This window comes from Carcharodon carcharias, chromosome 12, assembly GCF_017639515.1.
Source record: "Carcharodon carcharias isolate sCarCar2 chromosome 12, sCarCar2.pri, whole genome shotgun sequence".
Lineage (NCBI taxonomy): Eukaryota > Metazoa > Chordata > Chondrichthyes > Lamniformes > Lamnidae > Carcharodon > Carcharodon carcharias.
In genome coordinates, this window is record NC_054478.1 from 56,510,063 (window position 1) to 56,529,337 (window position 19,275).

General features: G+C 44.0%; 1 protein-coding gene across 4 annotated transcripts in view; it reads left to right on the forward strand.

The window, feature by feature from the left end:
- The first annotated feature begins 3,553 nt into the window (after positions 1 to 3,553).
- The window catches only part of osbpl11 (oxysterol binding protein-like 11), a 102,768-nt gene continuing 87,046 nt past the window's right edge, over positions 3,554 to 19,275 (forward strand). Inside the window, exon 1 of one of the 4 annotated variants that reach the window (XR_005944617.1) lies at positions 3,554 to 3,899. Coding sequence is in view for 2 of the 4 variants with exons in the window: in XM_041201606.1 (XP_041057540.1) it covers positions 3,781 to 3,899 (119 nt within the window). In the remaining 2 variants the exon portion in view is untranslated. The remainder of the gene's footprint in view (positions 3,900 to 19,275) is intronic. The other 3 variants (XR_005944616.1, XM_041201606.1, XM_041201607.1) reach the window with 3 other exon arrangements.

Below are 19,275 nucleotides of genomic sequence, written 5' to 3' on the forward strand. Positions count from 1 at the left end.
GAGCATCTTAAAAGCTGAAGAAAATCCCAAATGATTTAAAAAAAGACTAGTTGTTCTTGGGAGATCTGGTTTATGCTGGTAAGGCGACATTTACTGTCCAGTCGTAGTTGCTTGGAGAAGCTGTTGGCAGGCTACTCCATGAACCCATGCAGCCATGAGGTAATAGTGCTTCTAAAATGTGGTTATGTGAGAATTCCAGGATTTTGACCTGATGATGATCAAGGAAAAGTGTCAGCACATGGCTTGGAGTCTGCGACTGGAAGGGACATTAGAGGTAATTGTGTTCCTGTTATGTTTCCATCGTGCTATGATGAAGATAAAAGCAAAAAACTGCGAATGCTGGAAATCCAAAACAAAAATAAAAATACCTGGAAAAACTCAGCAGGTCTGACAGCATCTGCGGAGAGGAGCACAGTTAATGTTTCGAGTCCTTATGACTCTTCAACAGAACTAAGGAAAAATAGAAAAGAGGTGAAATATAAGCTGGTTTATGGGGGGGGGGTGGGACAAGTAAAGCTGGATAGAGGGCCAGTGATAGGTGGAGATAGCCAAAAGAAGTCATAGACAAAAGTACAGAGAGGTGTTGAAGGTGGTGATATTATCTAAGGAATGTGATAATAGGTGACATTAAGGGTAGAAAGCAGGATGAGCAAGGTACAGATAGCCCTAGTGGGGGTGGGGTGGGGGAAGGGATCTAAATAGGCTAAAAGGTAGAGATAAAACAATGGATGGAAATACATTTAAAAATAATGGAAATAGATGGGAAAAGAAAAGTCTATATGAATTATTGGAAAAAAGGGGGATCGGAAAGGGGGTGGGGATGGAGGAGAGAGTTCATGATCTGAAATTGTTGAACTCAATATTCAGTCCAGAAGGCTGTAAAGTGCCTAGTCGGAAAATGAAGTGCTGTTCCTCCAGTTTGCGTTGGGCTTCACTGGAACAATGCAGCAGGCCAAGGATGGACATGTGGGCATGAGAGCAGGGTGGAGTGGTGAAATAGCAAGCGACAAGGAGGTCTGGGTCATGCTTGCACACAGACTGAAGTTGTTCCGCAAAGCGGTCACCCAGTCTGTGTTTGGTCTCTCCAATGTAGAGGAAACCGCATTGGGAGCAGCGAATGCAGTAGACTAAATTGTGGGAAGTGCAAGTGAAATGCTGCTTCACTTGAAAGGAGTGTTTGGGCCCTTGGACGGTGAGGAGAGGGGAAATAAAGGCACAGGTGTTGCACCTTCAATGGTTGCATGGGAAGGTACCTTGGGAGGGGATTGAGGTGTAGGGGGTGATGGAGGATTGGACCAGGGTGTCCCGGAGGGAATGGTCCCTGTGGAATGCCACCAGGGGGATGAAGGGAAGGTGTGTTTGGTGGTGGCATCATGCTAGAGTTGGCGGAAATGTCATAGGATGATCCTTTGAATGCGGAGGCTCATGGGGTGATAAGTGAGGACAAGGGGGACCCTATCATGTTTCTAGGAGGGAGTTGAAGGCATGAGGATGATTGTGTGGGAGATGGGCCGGACACAGTTGAGGGCCCTGTCAACCACCGGTGTTGGAAAACCTCGGTTAAGGAAGAAGGAAGACATGTCAGAGGAACTGTTTTTGAAAGTGGCATCATCAGAACAGATGCGACGGAGGCAAAGGAACTGAGAGAATGGGATGGAGTCCTTACAGGAAATGGGGTGTGAGGAACTATGGTCGAGGTAGCTGTGGGAGTCGTTAGGCTTGTAATGAATATTGGTGGACAGTCTATCTCCAGAAATTGAGATAGAGAGGTCAAGGAAGGGAAGGGAAGTGTCAGAGATGGACCATGTGAAAATGTTGGAGGGATGGAAATTGGAAGCAAAATTAATAAATTTTTCCAGATCCAGAGGAGAGCATGAAGCAGCATCGAAGCAATCATCGATGTACCAGAGAAAGAGTTGTGGGAGGGGGCCGGAGTAGGACTGCAACAAGGAATGTTCCACATACCCAATAAAGAGACAGGCATAAAAGGGACCCATGAGGGTACCCATAGCCACACCTTTTATTTGGAGGAAGTGAGAGGAGTTTAAGGAGAAATTGTTCAGTGAGAGAACAAGTTCAGCCAAACGGAGGAGAGTAGTGGTGGATGGGGATTGTTCAGGCCTCTTCGCGGAAGAAGTGGAGAGCCATCAGACCATCCTGGTGGGGGATGGAGGTGTAGAGAGATTGGACGTCCATGGTGAAAAGGAAGCGGTTGGGGCTAGGGAACTGGAAAATGTTGATATGATGTAGGGTTTCAGAGGAATCACAGATGTAGGTGGGAAGGGACTGGACTATGATGAAGTTTGGCTTCTATGACAAAACAGAAAGAAATATTACAAATTATTTATCTAAATTGTATTTTGTAATATAGGAATTCAATAAGCTTTAAAGGAATCAAGATGTGAATCCCAGTTATTTTTTAAATACAAAGAAAAAATTACAGAATTCAGCATTTTCACTAAAATCACATAAAAAATTACTTTAACACCTACATACCTCCCATGTACATAAACCTCCCATTTCTATATCAATGATTAATAGTTCCGCCTTAAATAATTAATGCTATAGACACCTTATGTTTGGTATATCTCATGTAAAACATTTAAAAGCACTTTTGTGGATAGATGGGCATTGAGTAGTAAAAAGAGCATTTTTAACTGGGCAAGAACAAAGGTGGGGTAGAATGGGTGGGTATTTGTTGTTTGGAAAGATTTTGAATTGGGGATGGGGGTAAAGTGTAGAAAACCAAAATATTTTGTAGAAGAGAATTTGGAGCTCTGGACCAGAGTAACTGTTATCAGTCTCTCAGAAACAAGTAGAAATCCATAGTCAAAAGGAACGGAGAGTACAGTTGGTGAATATAGCTCATTTTGGAGACAAATAGGCCCTGGAGAGGTTTGAAGATGAGGACAAGGATACCAAAATCAATTCACTGGGCTACAGGGTATTATTGCAGCTCAGTAACAATGGGATATGACAAGACATGGACTGTGAGCATCTAAATCAGTGAAATTTATTAAGGGCAAAGTTTAAGAAGTCAATACGTGAGGCAATGAAACTGTGGATTAACGTTTCCATGGCAACAAGAGTCTGCAGAAAGTTTCTTGGACAAGGAAGAATCTGGTCTTGGCAACAGACCCATGCACTTAGGATCAAACAGAAGCGAAGTTTGCGAACCACCAGCTTCATCCTGAGGGAGAAGCTGAGGATGTTCAATGAGGTGGGGTAATTAGGAAGAGCAAGGGAAGGATTTGCAAATGAGCAGCTTCAGTCTCTGGGTGCAAGGAGCAAGGACGCCAATGAAAAGGAGTCGCTGTTGATTGTTATCTGTACAGAAGCAAAAGAGAGGCAGATGTGCCATGGCCAACATCAGCAGGAATGGATGTCAGGTCAGATCTGTGTTGGCTGTGCCCCGCACAAATATGGCGACTTGACATTATTAACAAAGGGGTTTCCCCTCTCACCTCGGTGGCAACCCGGAAGAAATGACTTTGAACTGACGTCACTACAGATGACCTCGACCGGCCATTGTGACGTTGTTGCGGGAAACCGGCGGCGCTCGTCAGTGGTTTCCGTTCCTCTAACAGCTTCCGGGTCAGTTTGGTGGGTGACAATGTGGGCAGGGGGTCTCTGCTAATTGTCACTTGTAGCGGAGGCGCTGGCTGGGTATCCTGCAGCCTGTAACACAGCCGCATCCCCAACCCCGGCGTACCTTCTCACCGGCTCGGTCTCACTGTAAACCCGGAGCCCCCGGCCGGGAGCGGCTGCAGGCGTTCAACAATGCAAGGAGGGGATGTGACAGTTACAGCTTCAGCCTCCATGAAAGTGCCTGAACCTGATGTGAAAGCAGAAGCGTCTGTCCACAAACTGGTGGGGAGAGGAAAGGGCTGGCAGTACAGGTAGGTGCGTCCTGGTGTTTGGAAAAGAGGGCAACCCAACAATACATAGGTTGTGTGATCATGGTCGAGAGAAACATGGAATTCAGTAAGGTGTAATTATGATGTGAAACCTCCATTGCATTTATGAATCGAGCAACACTGCTCCTTCAATCACTGACAGGAACTTGTTCTGGTTGGAAAGGCAATTTTGAACTATCTGGAAACCCTTCAGTTCTGTTACTTTCAGATAGTGGGATCTATTCATATCAGTGCATTTTGAGATAGCTTACACCAGTTGAAGCATTGATGGCTACAGTTCCATCACCTTTGGTAGGGAAGCTGATCCACCAAACTAGCCAAGTGGCACCACTGCGCCCATGATTTTTCTATTTTTGATTTTTTTTTTTTGATGAATGCTGTCTTTTAATTTGCATTGTTCGAGACCAAATTGGAATATTTGAAATAGATTTATTGGATTTGCTGGATTGCAAAAAAAAAAGGTATCAACTTTGCATCTTACAGCAGTTAAGATGTGATGGACAATTGTGTGATCTATCTGGCAATCTGTTTCCATATTACTATTCCAGGAATTTTACTTTTTCACAATATTGAAGTTGCTGCAAATGAAATTATCAGAATAATACCATATTCTTCTATCTCATCTTATACTTTATAGACAATATCCCAAACGCCACCATCACCGTCCCTAGGTATGTCTTGTCCCACTGGCAGGACAGACCCAGCAGAGGTGACAGCACAGTGGTATACAGTCGGGAGGGAGTTGCCCTGGGAGCCCTCAACATCGACGTTGCACCCCATGAAGTCTGATGGCATTAGGTCAAAATTGGGCAACGAAACCCCCTGCGGATTACCATGTACTGCCGTCCCTCAGCTGATGACTCAGTGCTCCTCTATGTTGAACACCTATGTTGGAGGAAGCATTGAGGGTGACAAGGGCACAGAATGTACTCTGGGTGGGGGACTTCAATATCCAACATCAAGAGTGGCTCAGTGGCACCACTACTGACCGAGCTGGCCAAGTCCTAAATGACATAGCTGCTAGACTGGGGCTGCAGCAGGTGGTGAGGGATCCAGCAAGAGGGAAAAGCATACTTGACCTCATCCTCACATCTGTCTGTGACAGTGTTGGTAGGAATGACTGCTCCACAGTCTTTGTGGAGACGAAGTCCTGCCTTCACATTGAGGATACCCTCCATCGTGTTGTGTGGCGCTACCACCGTGCTAAAAGGGATAGATTTTGAACAGATCTAGCAACACAAGCTGGGCATCCATTAGGCACTGTGGGCCATCAGCAGCAGCAGAATTGTACCCAAACACAATCTGTAAGCTCATGGCCCAGCATATCCCCCACTTGACCATGACCATCAAGCCAGGGGATCAACCCTGGTTCAATGATGAGTGCAGGTGGGCATGCCAGGAGCAACACCAGGCATACCTAAAAATGTGGTGTCAACCTAGTGAAGCTATAACACAGGACTACTTACGTGCCAAACAGCATAAGCAGCAAGTGATAGACAGTGCTAAGTGATCCCACAACCAGCAGATCAGATCTAAGCTCTGCAGTCCTGACACATCCAGTTGTGAATGGTGGTGGACAAGGAATCAACTCACTGGAAGAGGTGGCTCCACAAATATCACCATCCTCAATGATGGAAGAGCCCAGCACATCAGTGCAAAAGATAAGTTTGAGGCATTTGCTGTAATCTTCAGCGAGAAGTGCCGAGTGGATGAACCGTTTCAGCCTTCTCTGCAGGTCCCCAGCATCACAGATGCCAGTCATCAACCAATTCAATTTGCTCCATGTGATCACAAGAAACAGCTCAAGGCACTGGATACTGCAAAGACTATGGGCCCTGACAATATCCCGGCAATAGTACCGAAGACTTATGCTCCAGAACTTGCGGCACCCCTAGCCAAGTTGTTCCAGCACAGCTACAACACTGGCATCTACCCGGCTATGTGGAAAATTGCCCAGATATGTCCTGTACACATAAAGCAGGACAAATCCAACCCGGCCAATTACCGCCCCATCAGTCTACTCTCGATCATCAGTAAAGTAATGGAAGGATTCATCAACAGCGCTATCAATCGGCACTTGCTTAGCAATAACCTGCTCACTGCCCAGTTTGGGTTCCGCCAGGGCCACTCAGCTCCTGACCTCCTTACAGCCTTGGTTCAAACATGGACAAACGAGCTGAACTCCCGAGGTGAGGTGAGAGTGACTGCCCCCGACATCAAGGCAGCGTTTGACCGAGTGTGGCATCAAGGAGCCCTAACAAAACTGGAGTCAATGGGAATCGGGGGAAAACTCTCTGTTGGTTGGAGTCTTACCTAGCACAAAGGAAGATGGTTGTGGTTGTTGGAGGTCAATTGTCTCAGCTCCAGGACATCGCTGCAAGGATTCCTCAGGGCAGTGTCCTCGGCCTAAACATCTTCAGCTGCTTCATCAATGACCTTCCTTCTATCATAATGTCAGAAGTGGGGATGTTCACTGATGATTGCACAATGCTCACCATTCGCAACTCCTCAGGTACAGAAGCAGTCTGTGTCTAAATGCAGCAAGATCTGGACAATATCCAGGCCTGGGCTGCCAAGTGGCAAGTAACATTTGTGCCACACAAGTGTCAGGCAATGACTGTCTCCAACAAGAGAGAATCCAACCATCGCCCCTTGACATTCAATGGCATTACCATCACTGAATCCCCCACTGTCAACATCCTGACCAGAAACTGAACTGGATTAGCCATATAAATCCTGTGGCTGCAAGAACAGGTCAGAGGCTAGGAATCATGCGACAAGTAACTCACCATCTGACTCCTCAAAGCCTGTCCACCATCTACAAGGTACAAGTCAGGAGTGTGATGGAATACTCCCCGCTAGCCTGGATGAGTGCAGCTCCCACAACACTGAAGAAACTGGACACTGTTCAGGACAAAGCAGCCTGCTTGATTCCCATCACATCCACAAACATTTACTCCCTCTGCCACCAATGCATAGTAGCAGCAGTGTGTATCATCTATAAGATACACTGCAGGAATTCATCAAGGCTCCTTTACAGCACCTTCCAAACCCAGGACCACTACTATCTAGAAGGACAAGGCAGCAGATGGAGGGGAACTTCCAGGTTCTGGTGTTCCCATCTAAGTGTCTCACCATCCTGACCAGGAAATATATCACTATTCCTTCACTATCGCTGGATCAAAATCCTGGAACTCACTCCCTAACAGCACTGTGGGTGTACCTGCATCAAATGGAAGGCAGTTCACCACCACCTTCTCAAGGGATGGGCAATAAATACTGGCTCAGCCAGTGAAGCCCACATTCTGTGAATGAATAAAAAAAAATCTAATTGTATAAAGCAGGCCTCAAATGTTTTTTCTTTGTTAGCTACCTTGTAGTGCAAAGATGGTAAACGTTGGTCATAAATGACTTCTTTATCAGAAAGCCAAAGTACAAATGTCTTGAGGCTTGGTGTAGTGCTCTAGTGTCCTCCCATAAATGAGCTTCTGAAACAGTTATTCATAATCCAACCCCAGTACTATTTTGGCACCCAAGGCATCTTTATTGATTTCAAAGGCCTTTGATACAAATGTTCTAGCAAGTGTCAAGGGTGGGTGAAAGAATGAATTTGCATTCATGTAGCACATTTCATGTCCTCTGATGTCCTAAAATGCTTTATAGTGGTGTAGGTTCAGATGTAAATTTTGGACATTTGACAGGAATGCTCTTCTGCAAATAATGCCATGAGATCTTTAATGTACACCTGAACAAGCAGACTGGGCTTTAGTTTAAGATCCCTTTTGAAAGGTGACACCTAACTGTTGGATTCTGCCAAAGTGTCAATCCAGATTCTGTGCTCATCTCCCATTTTAGAATATGTTATCACTGTATGAAGTTCATGAGCTCAATTTATCACTGTTCCTTTTCTTTCTAATCCGAAATTTGTTGAAGTAAATTCAGAAACTCTGGAGTAAGCTGATTTGATTTACATATATCATAAATGTAAAAAAATAAAAGCAGAAATAGCCTGTTCCACTATTCCATAAGATTATGATGGATTTTCTAGACCCCACTTTCCTGTGCTATCCCCGTTTCCCTTAGTATCCAAAAATCTGTTGATCTTTTTCATAAAGATACTGAACTGCTGAGCATCCACAAACCCTCTGGGGTAGAGAAGTCTAAAGATTCACACTCTTCGGCTGAAGAAATGTCCCATCTGAGTCTTAAATGATTAACTAGGGAGATGCATGAAACAAAAACAGAATTACCTGGAAAAACTCAGCAGGTCTGGCAGCATCAGCGGAGAAGAAAAGAGTTGACGTTTCGAGTCCTCATGACCCTTCGACAGAACAGAGATGCATGGTTAACTAGGGGAGTCAATCTCTTAGCATCTACTTTGTCAAGCCCTGTAAAAATTTAAAGGCATTGTTCTCTAGTTGTGATCTCAACAAAGCCCTATACAATTGCAACAAAACATTTTTACTCTAAAGTCTAACTCCCTTGCAGACATTGGCTATAAAGCACCTTGGAACGTTCTGTGGTTGTGAATGGCACTATATAAATGTCAGTCTCTTTTTTCTTTTCAAAGGCTGACATACCTTTTCATTTCCTAATATTTTGTTGCACTTGCATGTTAATTTTCTGTGACATATACTTGTTAATTCAAATTCACTATTAGCTGCGTTATGGAGATAAAGCCTGCAATTGTCACCACATTTGCATGGCAGTACCAGTATCCAGGAAAATTGGAGAAAAGGAAGAGTAAAGGCATTATGGACATGACATATGCTCCAAATGCTTCTGAGCACCAACATTTACTAGTATATTACCTTCAAATATTAAATTCTGGTGTTCTACTCTTAGTGCAGTGGACAATTTCACATTTCTCCAGACTTTTTATTATTCATTCATGGGATGTGGGCGTCACTGGCTAGGCCAGTATTTATTGCCCATCCCTAATTACCCTTGAGAAGAAGATGGTGAGCTGCCTTCTTGAACTGCTGCAGTATACCCACAGTGCTGTTAGGGAGGGAATTCCAGGATTTTGACCCAGTGACAGTGAAGGAATGGCAATATATTTCCAAGTCAGGATGGTGAGTGGCTTGGAGGGGAACTTTTGGATTGTGGTGTTTCCATGCATCAGCTGCTCTTGTCCTTTTGGATGGTAACGGTCGTGAGTTTGGAAGGTGCTGTAAAGGAGCCTTGGTGAGTTTCTGCAGTGCACCTTGTAGATGGTACACACTGCTGCCAGTATGTCAGTGGTGGAGGGAGTGGTTGGTGTGCTTTGTCCTGGATGCTGTCAAGTTTCTTGAGTGTTGTTGGAGCTGCACTCATCCAGGCAAGTAAAGAGTATTCCATCACTCTCCGGACTTGTGCCATGTTGATGGTGTACAGGCTTTGGGGAGTCAGCAGGTGTTACTCGCCATAGGATTCCTGGCCTCTGACCTGCTCTTGTGGCCACAGTATTTATATGGCTAGTCCAGTTCAGTTTCTGGTCAATGTTATCCCCCAGAATGGTGGTTAGTGGTGGTGGTGGTGGTGGTGGTGGTGGTGGTGGTGGTGGTGGTGGTGGTGGTGGTGGGGGGGGGGTGGTGGGGGTGGGTTGTTCAGTGATGGTAGTGCCGTTGAATGTCAAGAGGTGATTGTTAGATTCTCTCTTGTTGGAGATGTTCATTGCCTGGCACTTATGGGGCGTGAATGCTACTTGCCACTTGTCAGCCCAAGCCTCGATATTGTCCAGGTCTTGCTGCATTTGGACATGGACTGCTTCAGTATCTGAGGAGTCATGAATGGTGCTGAACGTTGTGCAATCGATCAGTGAACATCCCCACTTCTGATCTTATGATGGAAGGAAGGTCATTGATGAAGCAGCTGAAGATGGTTGGGCTTAGGACATTACCCTGAGGAACTCCTGCAGTGATATCCTTAAACTGAGATGATTGATTGCCAACAACCACAACATCTTCCTTTCTGCTAGGTGTGACTCCAACCAGCAGAGAGTTTTCCCCCTGATTCCAATTGACTCCACTTTTGCTAGGGCTCCTTGATGCCACATTCAATCAAATGCTGCCTTGATGTCAAGGGCAGTTACTCTTGCTTCACCTCTGGAATTCAGCACTTTTGTGCATGTTTGGATCAAGGCTGTAATAAGGTCAGGAGCTGAGTGATCCTGGTGGAACCCAAACTGAGTGTCAATGAGCAGGTTATTGCTAAGTACGTGTTGCTTGATAACACTTTTGATTACCTCCTCCATCACTTTTCTGATAATGGAGAGTAGGCTGATGGGGCAGTAATTGGCTGGGTTGGATTTATCATGTTTGTTGTGTACAGGACATACCTGGGCAATTTTCCATATCGCTGGGTAGTTGCCAGTGTTGTCGCTGTACTGGAACAGCTTGGCTAGGGGCTCGGCAAGTTCTGAAGCATGTCTTCAGTGCAGGAATGTTGTCAAGGCCCATAGCCTTTGCAGTATCCAGTGCCTTCAGCCGTTTCTTGATATCACATGGAGTGAATCGAATTGGCTGAAGACTGGCATCTGTGATGCTGAGGAGGCTGAGATGGATCATCCACTCTGCACTTCTGGTAGATTGTTGTAAATGCTTCAGCCTTATCTTTATCACTGATGTGCTGGGCTCCCCCATCATTGAGGATAGGAATATTTGTGGAGCCTCCACCTCGAGTGAGTTGTTTAGCTGTCCACCATCATTCATGACTGCAGAGCCTAGATCTGAGCCATTGGTTGTGGGATCGCTTAGCTCTGTCCATTGCATGTTCCTTAGGCTGTTTGGCAAGCAAGTAGTCATGTGTTATAGCTCGCCAAGTTGATGCCACATTTTTAGGTATGGCTGGTGCTGAACCTGGCATGCCCTCCTGCACTCTTCATTGAACCACAGTTGATCCCCTGGCTTGATGGTATCGGTAGAGTGGGGGATATGATGGGCCACAGGTTACAGATTGTGTTTGAGTACAATTCTGCTGGTGCTGATGGCCCACAGCACCTCATAGATGCCCAGTCTTGAGTTGCTAGATCTGTTCGAAATCTAAAATAAAAACAAAAATACCTGGAAACACTCAGCAGGTCTGACAGCATCTGCGGAGAGGAATACAGTTGACGTTTTGAGTCCGTATGACTCTTCATCGAAATCTATCCCATTTAGCACATTGTGTGGCACTACCAATATGTTGGAGGGTATCCTCCCTGTAAAGACGAGACTTCATCTCCACAAGGACTATGCGATGGTCACTCCTACTGATACTGTCAAGGACAGATGCATCTGTGGCAGGCAGTTTGATGAGGATGAGGCTAAGTATGTTTTTCTCCTCTTATTGGTTCCCTCGCCACCTGCCACAGACACAGTCTAGCAGCTATGTCCTTTAGGACTCGGCCAGCTCGGTCAGTGGTGGTGCTTGACATTGAAGTCCCCCACCAAGAGTGCATTCTGCACCCTTGCCACCCTCTGCTTCCCCCAAGTGGTGTTCAGCATGGAGGAGTACTGATTCATCAGTTGAAGGGGGTGGGGTGTGGAGGAGGGGGGCAGTAGAGATGGTATTGGGACATGGTAATCAGCAGGAGGTTTCCTTGCCCATGTTCCTGGGATGGCGGCACTGACATATGAGGAGAGATTGAGTCGGTTAGGATTATATTCGCTGGAGTTCAGAAGAATGAGGGGGGACCTCATAGAAACCTATAAAATTCTAACAGGACTAGACAGGGTAGATGCAGGAAGGATGTTCCCAATGGTGGGGTAGTCCAGAACCAGGGGTCACAGTATGAGGATATGGGATAGACCATTTAGGACTGAGATGAGGAAAAGTTTCTTCACTCAGAGAGTGGTGAGCCTATGGAATTCCGCTACCACAGAAAGTAGTTGAGGCCAAAACATTGTATGTTTTCAAGAAGGAGTTAGATATTGCTCTTGGGGCAAAAGGGATCAAAGGATATGGGGAGAAAGCGGGAGCAGGCTATTAAGTTGGATGATCAGCCATGATCCAAATGAATGACAGAGCAGGCTCAAAGGGCCGAATGGCCTACTCCTATTTTCTATGTTTCTATGTTTAACCTGATGCCATGAGACTTAATGGGGTCCGGAGTCAATGTTGAGGACTCCCAGGGCAACTCCCTCCTGACTGTATACCACTGTGCGGCCACCTCTGCCTGGGTCTGTCCTCCTGGTCAACAGGACATACCCAGGGATGATGATGGTGGTGTTTGGGACGTTATCTGCAAGGTACGGTTCCGTGAGGATGACTGTGTCAGCCTGTTGCTTGACCAGTCTGTGAGACAGTTCTCCATATTTTGGCCTTATATTTGTAAGGACTCCTTTGGACAGGGCTGAGTTTGCTGTTGTCATTTCCAGTGCCTAAGTCGACACTAGGTGGTCCGTCCGGTTTCATTCCTGATTGACTTTTAGTGCTTTGTTACAAATGAGTGGCTTGTTCTGCATTTCAGAGTCAACCACATTGCTGTGGCTCTGGAGTCAAATGTCGGCCAGCCCAGATAAGAGCAGCAGATTTCCTTCCTTAAAGGACATTAGTGAACCAGATGGGTATATATGACAGTTGTTTCATGTTCATCATTAGACTTTTAATTCCAGATTTTTTTATTCCATCCTTGTTGGGATTTGTACCCAGGTCCACAGAGGATTAATCTCTAGGTTACTAGTCTAGTGACAATACCACTACGCTACTGCCTCCCCCTACACTCCGCCTGCCAACTTGCCTACTCATTTAACCTGTCCATATCCCCTTGTAGCCTCTGTGTCCTCCTCTAGATTACTCTCCCACCTAGCTATGTATTGTCAGCAAACCTGGGTACATTACATAGAAACATAGAAAATAGGAGCAGGAGTGACCATTCGCTCTTTGAGCCTGCTCCGCCATTCAATATGAACATGGCTGATCCTCTATCTCAGCGCCATCCTCCTGCTCTCTCCTCATATCCCATAATGCCTTTAGAACCTAGAAATCTATCTATTTCCTTCTTAAACCTATTCAGTGACTTGGCCTACACAGCCCTCTGTGGTAGAGAAGAAGTTTCTCCTCATCTCAGCCCTAAATGGCCTACCCCATATCCTGAGATTGTGGTCCCTTGTGCTACACTCCCCCAGCCAGAGAAAACATCATCCCTGCATCCAGTCTGTCCATCCCTGTCAGAATTTTATAGTTTCATAGTTTCTTCTAAACTCCAGTGAATAGCCAACCCAATCTCTTCTCATACGACAATCCTGCCATCCCAGGAATCAGTCTGGTGAACCTTTGCTGCACTCCCTCAATGGTAAGTGTAACCTTTCTTAGGTAAGGAGACCAAAGCTGCACGCAATACTGCAGGTGTGGTCTCACCAAGGCCCTGTACAGCTGCAGTGAGACATCCTTGGTCCTTTACTTGAGTCCTTTCTTAATGAAAGCCAGCATACCATTTGCCGCCTTAACTGCTAGCAGCACCTGCATGCTTGCTTTCAGTGATTGGCATACAAGGACACCCAGATCCCTTTGTCCATCCAACATTTCCTAATCTATCACCATTTAAATAATACTCTGCCATTCTGTTTTTTCTACTGAAGTGGATAACTTCACACTTATCTATGTTACACTGCATCTGCTATGTATTTACCCACTCACCATCCTCCTGCTCTCTCCCATATCCCATGATGCTTTTAGAGTCTAGAAATCTATCTATTCCCTCCTTAAACCCATTCAGTGACTTGTCCTCCACATTGGCCTACTCACTTGTCTAAATTGCCTTGAAACCTCTTAATATCCTCCTCACCACTCACATTCCCACCAAGTTTTGTGTTATCAAATTTCAAATTTTTTTGTACTCAATGTTTTTTTATTCGTTCATGGGATGTGGGCATTGGTGGCTAGGCCAGTATTTATTGCCCATCCCTAATTGCCCTTGTTCAGAGGGCATTTAAGAGTCCGCCAAATTTGCTGAGGATCTGGAGTCATATGTAGGCCAGACCAGGTAAGGACAGCAGATTTCCCACGTATCTGCTCCCAGATAATTCTAGCTGCTCCCATGCGGCATGTTATAATTTAACTAATCTCATATTCAAACATTCTTGCCTTGATTCTATCTCCCTCCCTCCAAATTGCAACAGCAAGTTCTGAAATTGCAAAAACGAAAGAAGAAAAATATAACATCGTGTTAACTAGATAATGAAACATCAAAGCAAACAGCTCCCTTTGCCAGAAACACTTGCTATCTAGTTTTCAAAGGTAAATTCAAATCTGGCTAATAATTAGCCGCATCATTGCACCACTCCTCTGACCCTCTCTCCTTGGCCCTGGAAACTTTGCTGCCTCCCTTTGCAGGCCATACCATCCTGGCTTTTCTTTTCTAATGTACCATGGTGCTGGCTGCTTTTTTTTTCTTTCTCAGCTGACTGTAGCTCCCTGAATTTTGCTGGAATGAGAAGACCTACCCTTTCTTCTGCCGTTGACTGATTAAGAATTTATCAACGAATTGTAGTACTAAGAGTAACTTTTTCCACGATCATGAAACTGAACAGGACAAATTAACTGAACAAGAAATAACATTTTACAACATGCCAAAATTGTATGTAAAATTTAGAAAAGTGAATTTGTGACAAGCTGTTAATTGGTTTCAGATCCCTCTGCCACAGCGATGTGAAATTGAGAACTTGGAAACATGAGACACCATGTAATAAAATTGTTTTTCCATAACTACACATTTACTGCCCTAAACACCCATCTATCACCTAGACAATCATGAAGTTTTGATCTTGAGTTTCAAAACTTGGCAAAGGAGCTTCCCTTTTCTGTGTTTTGCAATACTGATTTGAATCATGTGTTGTTGTACCAGTTGAAGCTAGTTTTTGTCAGTGAGTTAAAGGGGACATTTTTGACTATGCATTGTGTGTGCTAGTGATTTTACCCCTTCCCATAGCAAGTCGTACATTGCAATCTGGATTGTTGTACTGTAGAGTGGCTTCAAAGAAAGAAGGAGAAAAATATACTTGTTCATAAAGCCCATTTAAACTTTGAATTTAGATGTTTTTGGTGCTCGGGAACAACTAGTTTTCATGCACCTTTCCTAACACCTGTAGGATTCCGAAGCGCTCTCCATGCCTTACTACTCAACTCAGCATTCTGAACTGCTTGTAATATTTTTTATAAATATACATTTCTAATAATGCAGAGAGAAAGGCTGAGTTAGAAAAAAAACATATAGACTAACCCCCTCGCTAATACATATGGCTAAAGGGGCCATAATTAAAAGTAATCTCAACTATTTATTGCTTTATACTACATGGTTCTTGCAAATTGTAATAAGTTCAATGAATATTTGGGTAAAATAAATACCTTAAAGAGAATTATTTATTGAAATATAATTTTGCAATAATCATTTAGTTTGAAAAGAAAGAGGTTATGTGGAGAACAACCTATATTTTATCCTACCACTTTGAAAGACCAAGTAAAGGGATTGATGAAGTTATGAATAGGCTTTGTAGATATTTTTCTCATGGGTAGGCTAAAAAACATTCCCACAGTTAATTTTAACTACCTGTGAGAATAATTTTTTACCTATCCATGGTGGATAGAATGAATCTTGGATACTTTTAAAATTTTAATTACTTGCCATTGTATGAGGTAGCTTTATCCCCCTCAATTTTTTCCCTGTAGATTTTAAGTTGAACTGGTTGCTCTTCATATTCACCTGAGACGTTGGTGCCAGGCTCTTTATTCTCTGGGTCCATAGCAGCTGAGTCGCACCTTGATGTTATAAATCAGACTCATTCAATATAATGATTCAATACAATACAATATAATGATCAAGAATAGAAACTCGAGCTCTTTTTTTTTCCTTTTCATGCAGCTTTCACTTTTTTTCAGAGATAGAAAATTGTCCATGCTGTTGTGATTTATATTAAATGCCATAGATTGTTCAGCTCTAATTAAGTTTTTATTAGCTGGTTACCAAGATGCTTACAAAGTCTTAATTCCATTATTATCAAAAAACTTCTAAAACAATGTAGGCCTTTGCTAGATGAGTGAAATAAAGAAAGAGCTTTTGGTTTATATAGTTTCTCAGAATGCCTCAAAGGTGTTTTGCAGCCCTTTAGACTATTGTCACTATTCTTTTGCTGCAAACACAGCAACCAGTTTGTGCACAGCGAGGTGCCAAAACCAAAAATGAATGAATGAAAACATGTGTTCCCTTAAACAGATGTTGTTTCCTCAGAGGTGGAATTACTGACAATGCAACATGCCCTCAGCATGTGGACAACAATTTGCATTTATGTAGGGCCTTCAACATAGAAAAACATCCCAAGGCATTTCACAAAGGTGTAGTAAGAAATAACTGGGCCAAAGAACCAGGATATTAGGTGCAGTGGCCCAAAGCTTGGGTAAGAGTTGGCTTTTTAAGGAAAGAAATAACTTTCATTTGTTTAGTGCCATTCACAACCTGAGAATACCTCAAAGCACTTCCCAGTGAATTAAATATCTTTTGAAATGTAGTGCCTGTTGTAATATAGGGAAATTTTAGGAGGATCAGAGGGAGATAGATGTGGTGAAGTGGAAGGGAATTCTAAAGCTTGAGGCATAGGTGGCTGGAGGCATGTTAGGGCATTCACAAGAGAGCTGAATGAGATAAACAGAGTACAGAAGGGAGCTCTGTGGGAAGGAGTGGTGAAATCATGGGATTTAAACATAAGGATGAGAATTTTAAGTTTGACTCCTAGAGCCCCAACACCTCAATGTAGGTCAGCAAGCATTGCTGTACTGGGTGATTGATCTTGGTGAGGGATAGGGTTAGGTGATTGAAGTTTGTAGTGGATGGGTGGTTGGCTAGCAGAGCATTGGAATTATTGAGCTTGGAGGAGACAAAGGCATGAATGAAAGTTTCAGCACTGATGGGCTGCGCCAGTGGAAGAGGTGGGTGATGTTATACAGGTGAAGGTAGGCGGGGAGTGCATATGGAAGCCGATCTCATGTCTGTATTTGATGTTGCTTGGGCAGTGGCATGTAGATGAGGTGGCTGAGTGTAAATTCTTGGCAAATTGGAGTTAAAGGTGTGGAGGTTAAAAGAGTGGAACTTGGCAAAGGCAATCTTACTGAGCTGGACAATGGAGGAGAGGTATTGGAGGAGGATGTTGTGGTCGACTGTATCAAAGGCTTCAGTGTTCAAGGAGGGTTGTTACATTAGTCACATGATATCAATTATGACTTCTGTTAAGGCCATTTGATGCCTTGGGTTGGATGCAAACTTAATTTGAGTGATTCACACTTGGAGCTGTGGGGAAGATGGGCATGGACTTTGAATATGACAGCATGTTCAAGGGCTTGGCAGAGAAACAGAGACTTATCCTAGATTCTGTAGTTAAATCAATACCGGAAACTGTCAGTGAGAGAGCCGCTGACTGGATCAAACTGACATGTCAGTCAAGTAGTTTGAAGTAAAATAGTTTGATAATGTCAGTATTTTGGAGCAAAAGTCCAGCTCTCTACAGTTAAATCTAATTTCAGTAATGTAATTAAATGTAAGAGTTGGTCATACAACCACTTTGAAAATGACCAAAATGTAATTGGTATCGTATTTTGGGGGGTATATAGATAAATAGAAGAATTACAACTGACTACACATTATGAAAAGCTGAAATAAAAACAAAAATGGTGGAAAGGACAGTAGATTTATCAATAAGTAATAAAAGACAACTAGAAACTTTTGGGGAGAGACCCTCAGATGGGGAATGTAATGGGACAAGTACAAGATGTGCAATTATGGAGTTGTTTGGGGCAAAATGAAAATAGTTCTAATTGCATTCATGTTCTATGGTTAACAGTGGTTGATTTGCTTATTTTTGCAAAGATTGTAAATGCATGGTTGGTCCAATCTTTGAAACACGCAGTGAAAAAGTGAGCATCCTGGAATATGGTTTTTGTTTGATCTAGCTCGTTGTGCTTATTTTTAACACCAAGCATTGTTCCCTCATAGAACTTCCTGAATGAACCATTGGTTTACAGAAAGTAGCCTCAGTGAGAGGCTTTAAAGAATAAAGAAAAGAGAAAACTTGCATTTATATCACACCTGCTGCTACAGTTGTACTGGGCATTGTTGAGACCACATCTGGAGTACTGTGTTTAGTTTTGGCCTCCTTATTTAAGAAAGGATATAATTGCATTGAAAGCAGTGCAGAGAAGATTCACTCAGCTGATTCCTGGATGAAGCAGTTATCTTATGAGAAAAGGTTGGACAGGTTTAGAAGAATGAGATTCTAAAAAAAAATTCATTCATGGGATGTGGGCTTTGCTGGCTAGGACAGCATTTATTGTCCATCCCTAGTTGCCCTTGAGAAGGTGGTGGTGAGCTGCTTTCTGAAACTGCTACAGTCCATGTGGTGCAGGTACACCCACAGTGCTGCTGGGGAGGGAGCTCCAGGATTTTGACCCAGCGACAGTGAAGATATATTTCCAAGTCAGGATGGTGAGTGACTTGGAGGGGAACTTCCAGGTGGTGGTGTTCCCATCTATCTACTGCTCTTGTCCTTCTAGGTGGTAGCGGTTGTGGGCTTGGAAGGTGCTGTCTAAGGAGCCTTGGTGAATTCCTGCAGTACATCTTGTAGATGGTATACAAAGCTGCTACTGTGCTTCAGTGGTGGAGTGAGTGAATGTTTATGGATGTGGTGCCAGTCAAGTGGACTGCTTTGTCCTGGATTTTGTCCAGCTTCTTCAGTGTTGTGGGAGCTGCACTCATCCAGGCAAGTGAGGAGTATTCCATTACACTCCTGGCTTGTGCCTTGTAGATGGTGGACATGCTTTGGGGAGTCAGGAGGTGAGTTACTTGTCGCACGATTCCTAGCCTCTGACCTGCTCTTGTAGCCATAGTATTTATATGGCTAGTCCAGTTCAGTTTCTGGTCAATGGTAAGTTGATAGTGGGGGATTCAGTGATGGTAAGGCCATTGAACATCAAGGGCGATGGCTGGATTCTCTCTTGTTGGAGGTGGTCATTGCCTGACACATGTGTGGTGTGAATGTTACTTGCCACTTGTCAGCCCAAGCCTGGATATTGTCCAGGTCTTGCTGCATTTGGACACTGTTATTGAAACATATGATCCTGAGGGGACTTGACTGGGTGGATGCTGAAAGGATATTTCCACTTGGGAGAGACTAGACTAGGGGACACAGTTTTTAACAGAAGGGGTCTCCCATTTAAGACTGAGATGAGGAGAACTTTTTTCTCTGAGGGTCATTAGTCTGTGAAATTCTCTTCCCCAGAGAGTGGTGGAGGGAGTGTCATTATTTTTCAAGCTGAGTTAGATAGATTCTTGACTGACAAGGGAGTCAAAGGGTTAAAAATAAAAAAACTGTGGATGCTGGAAAGGATATATGGGTAGACAGGAAAGTAGAGG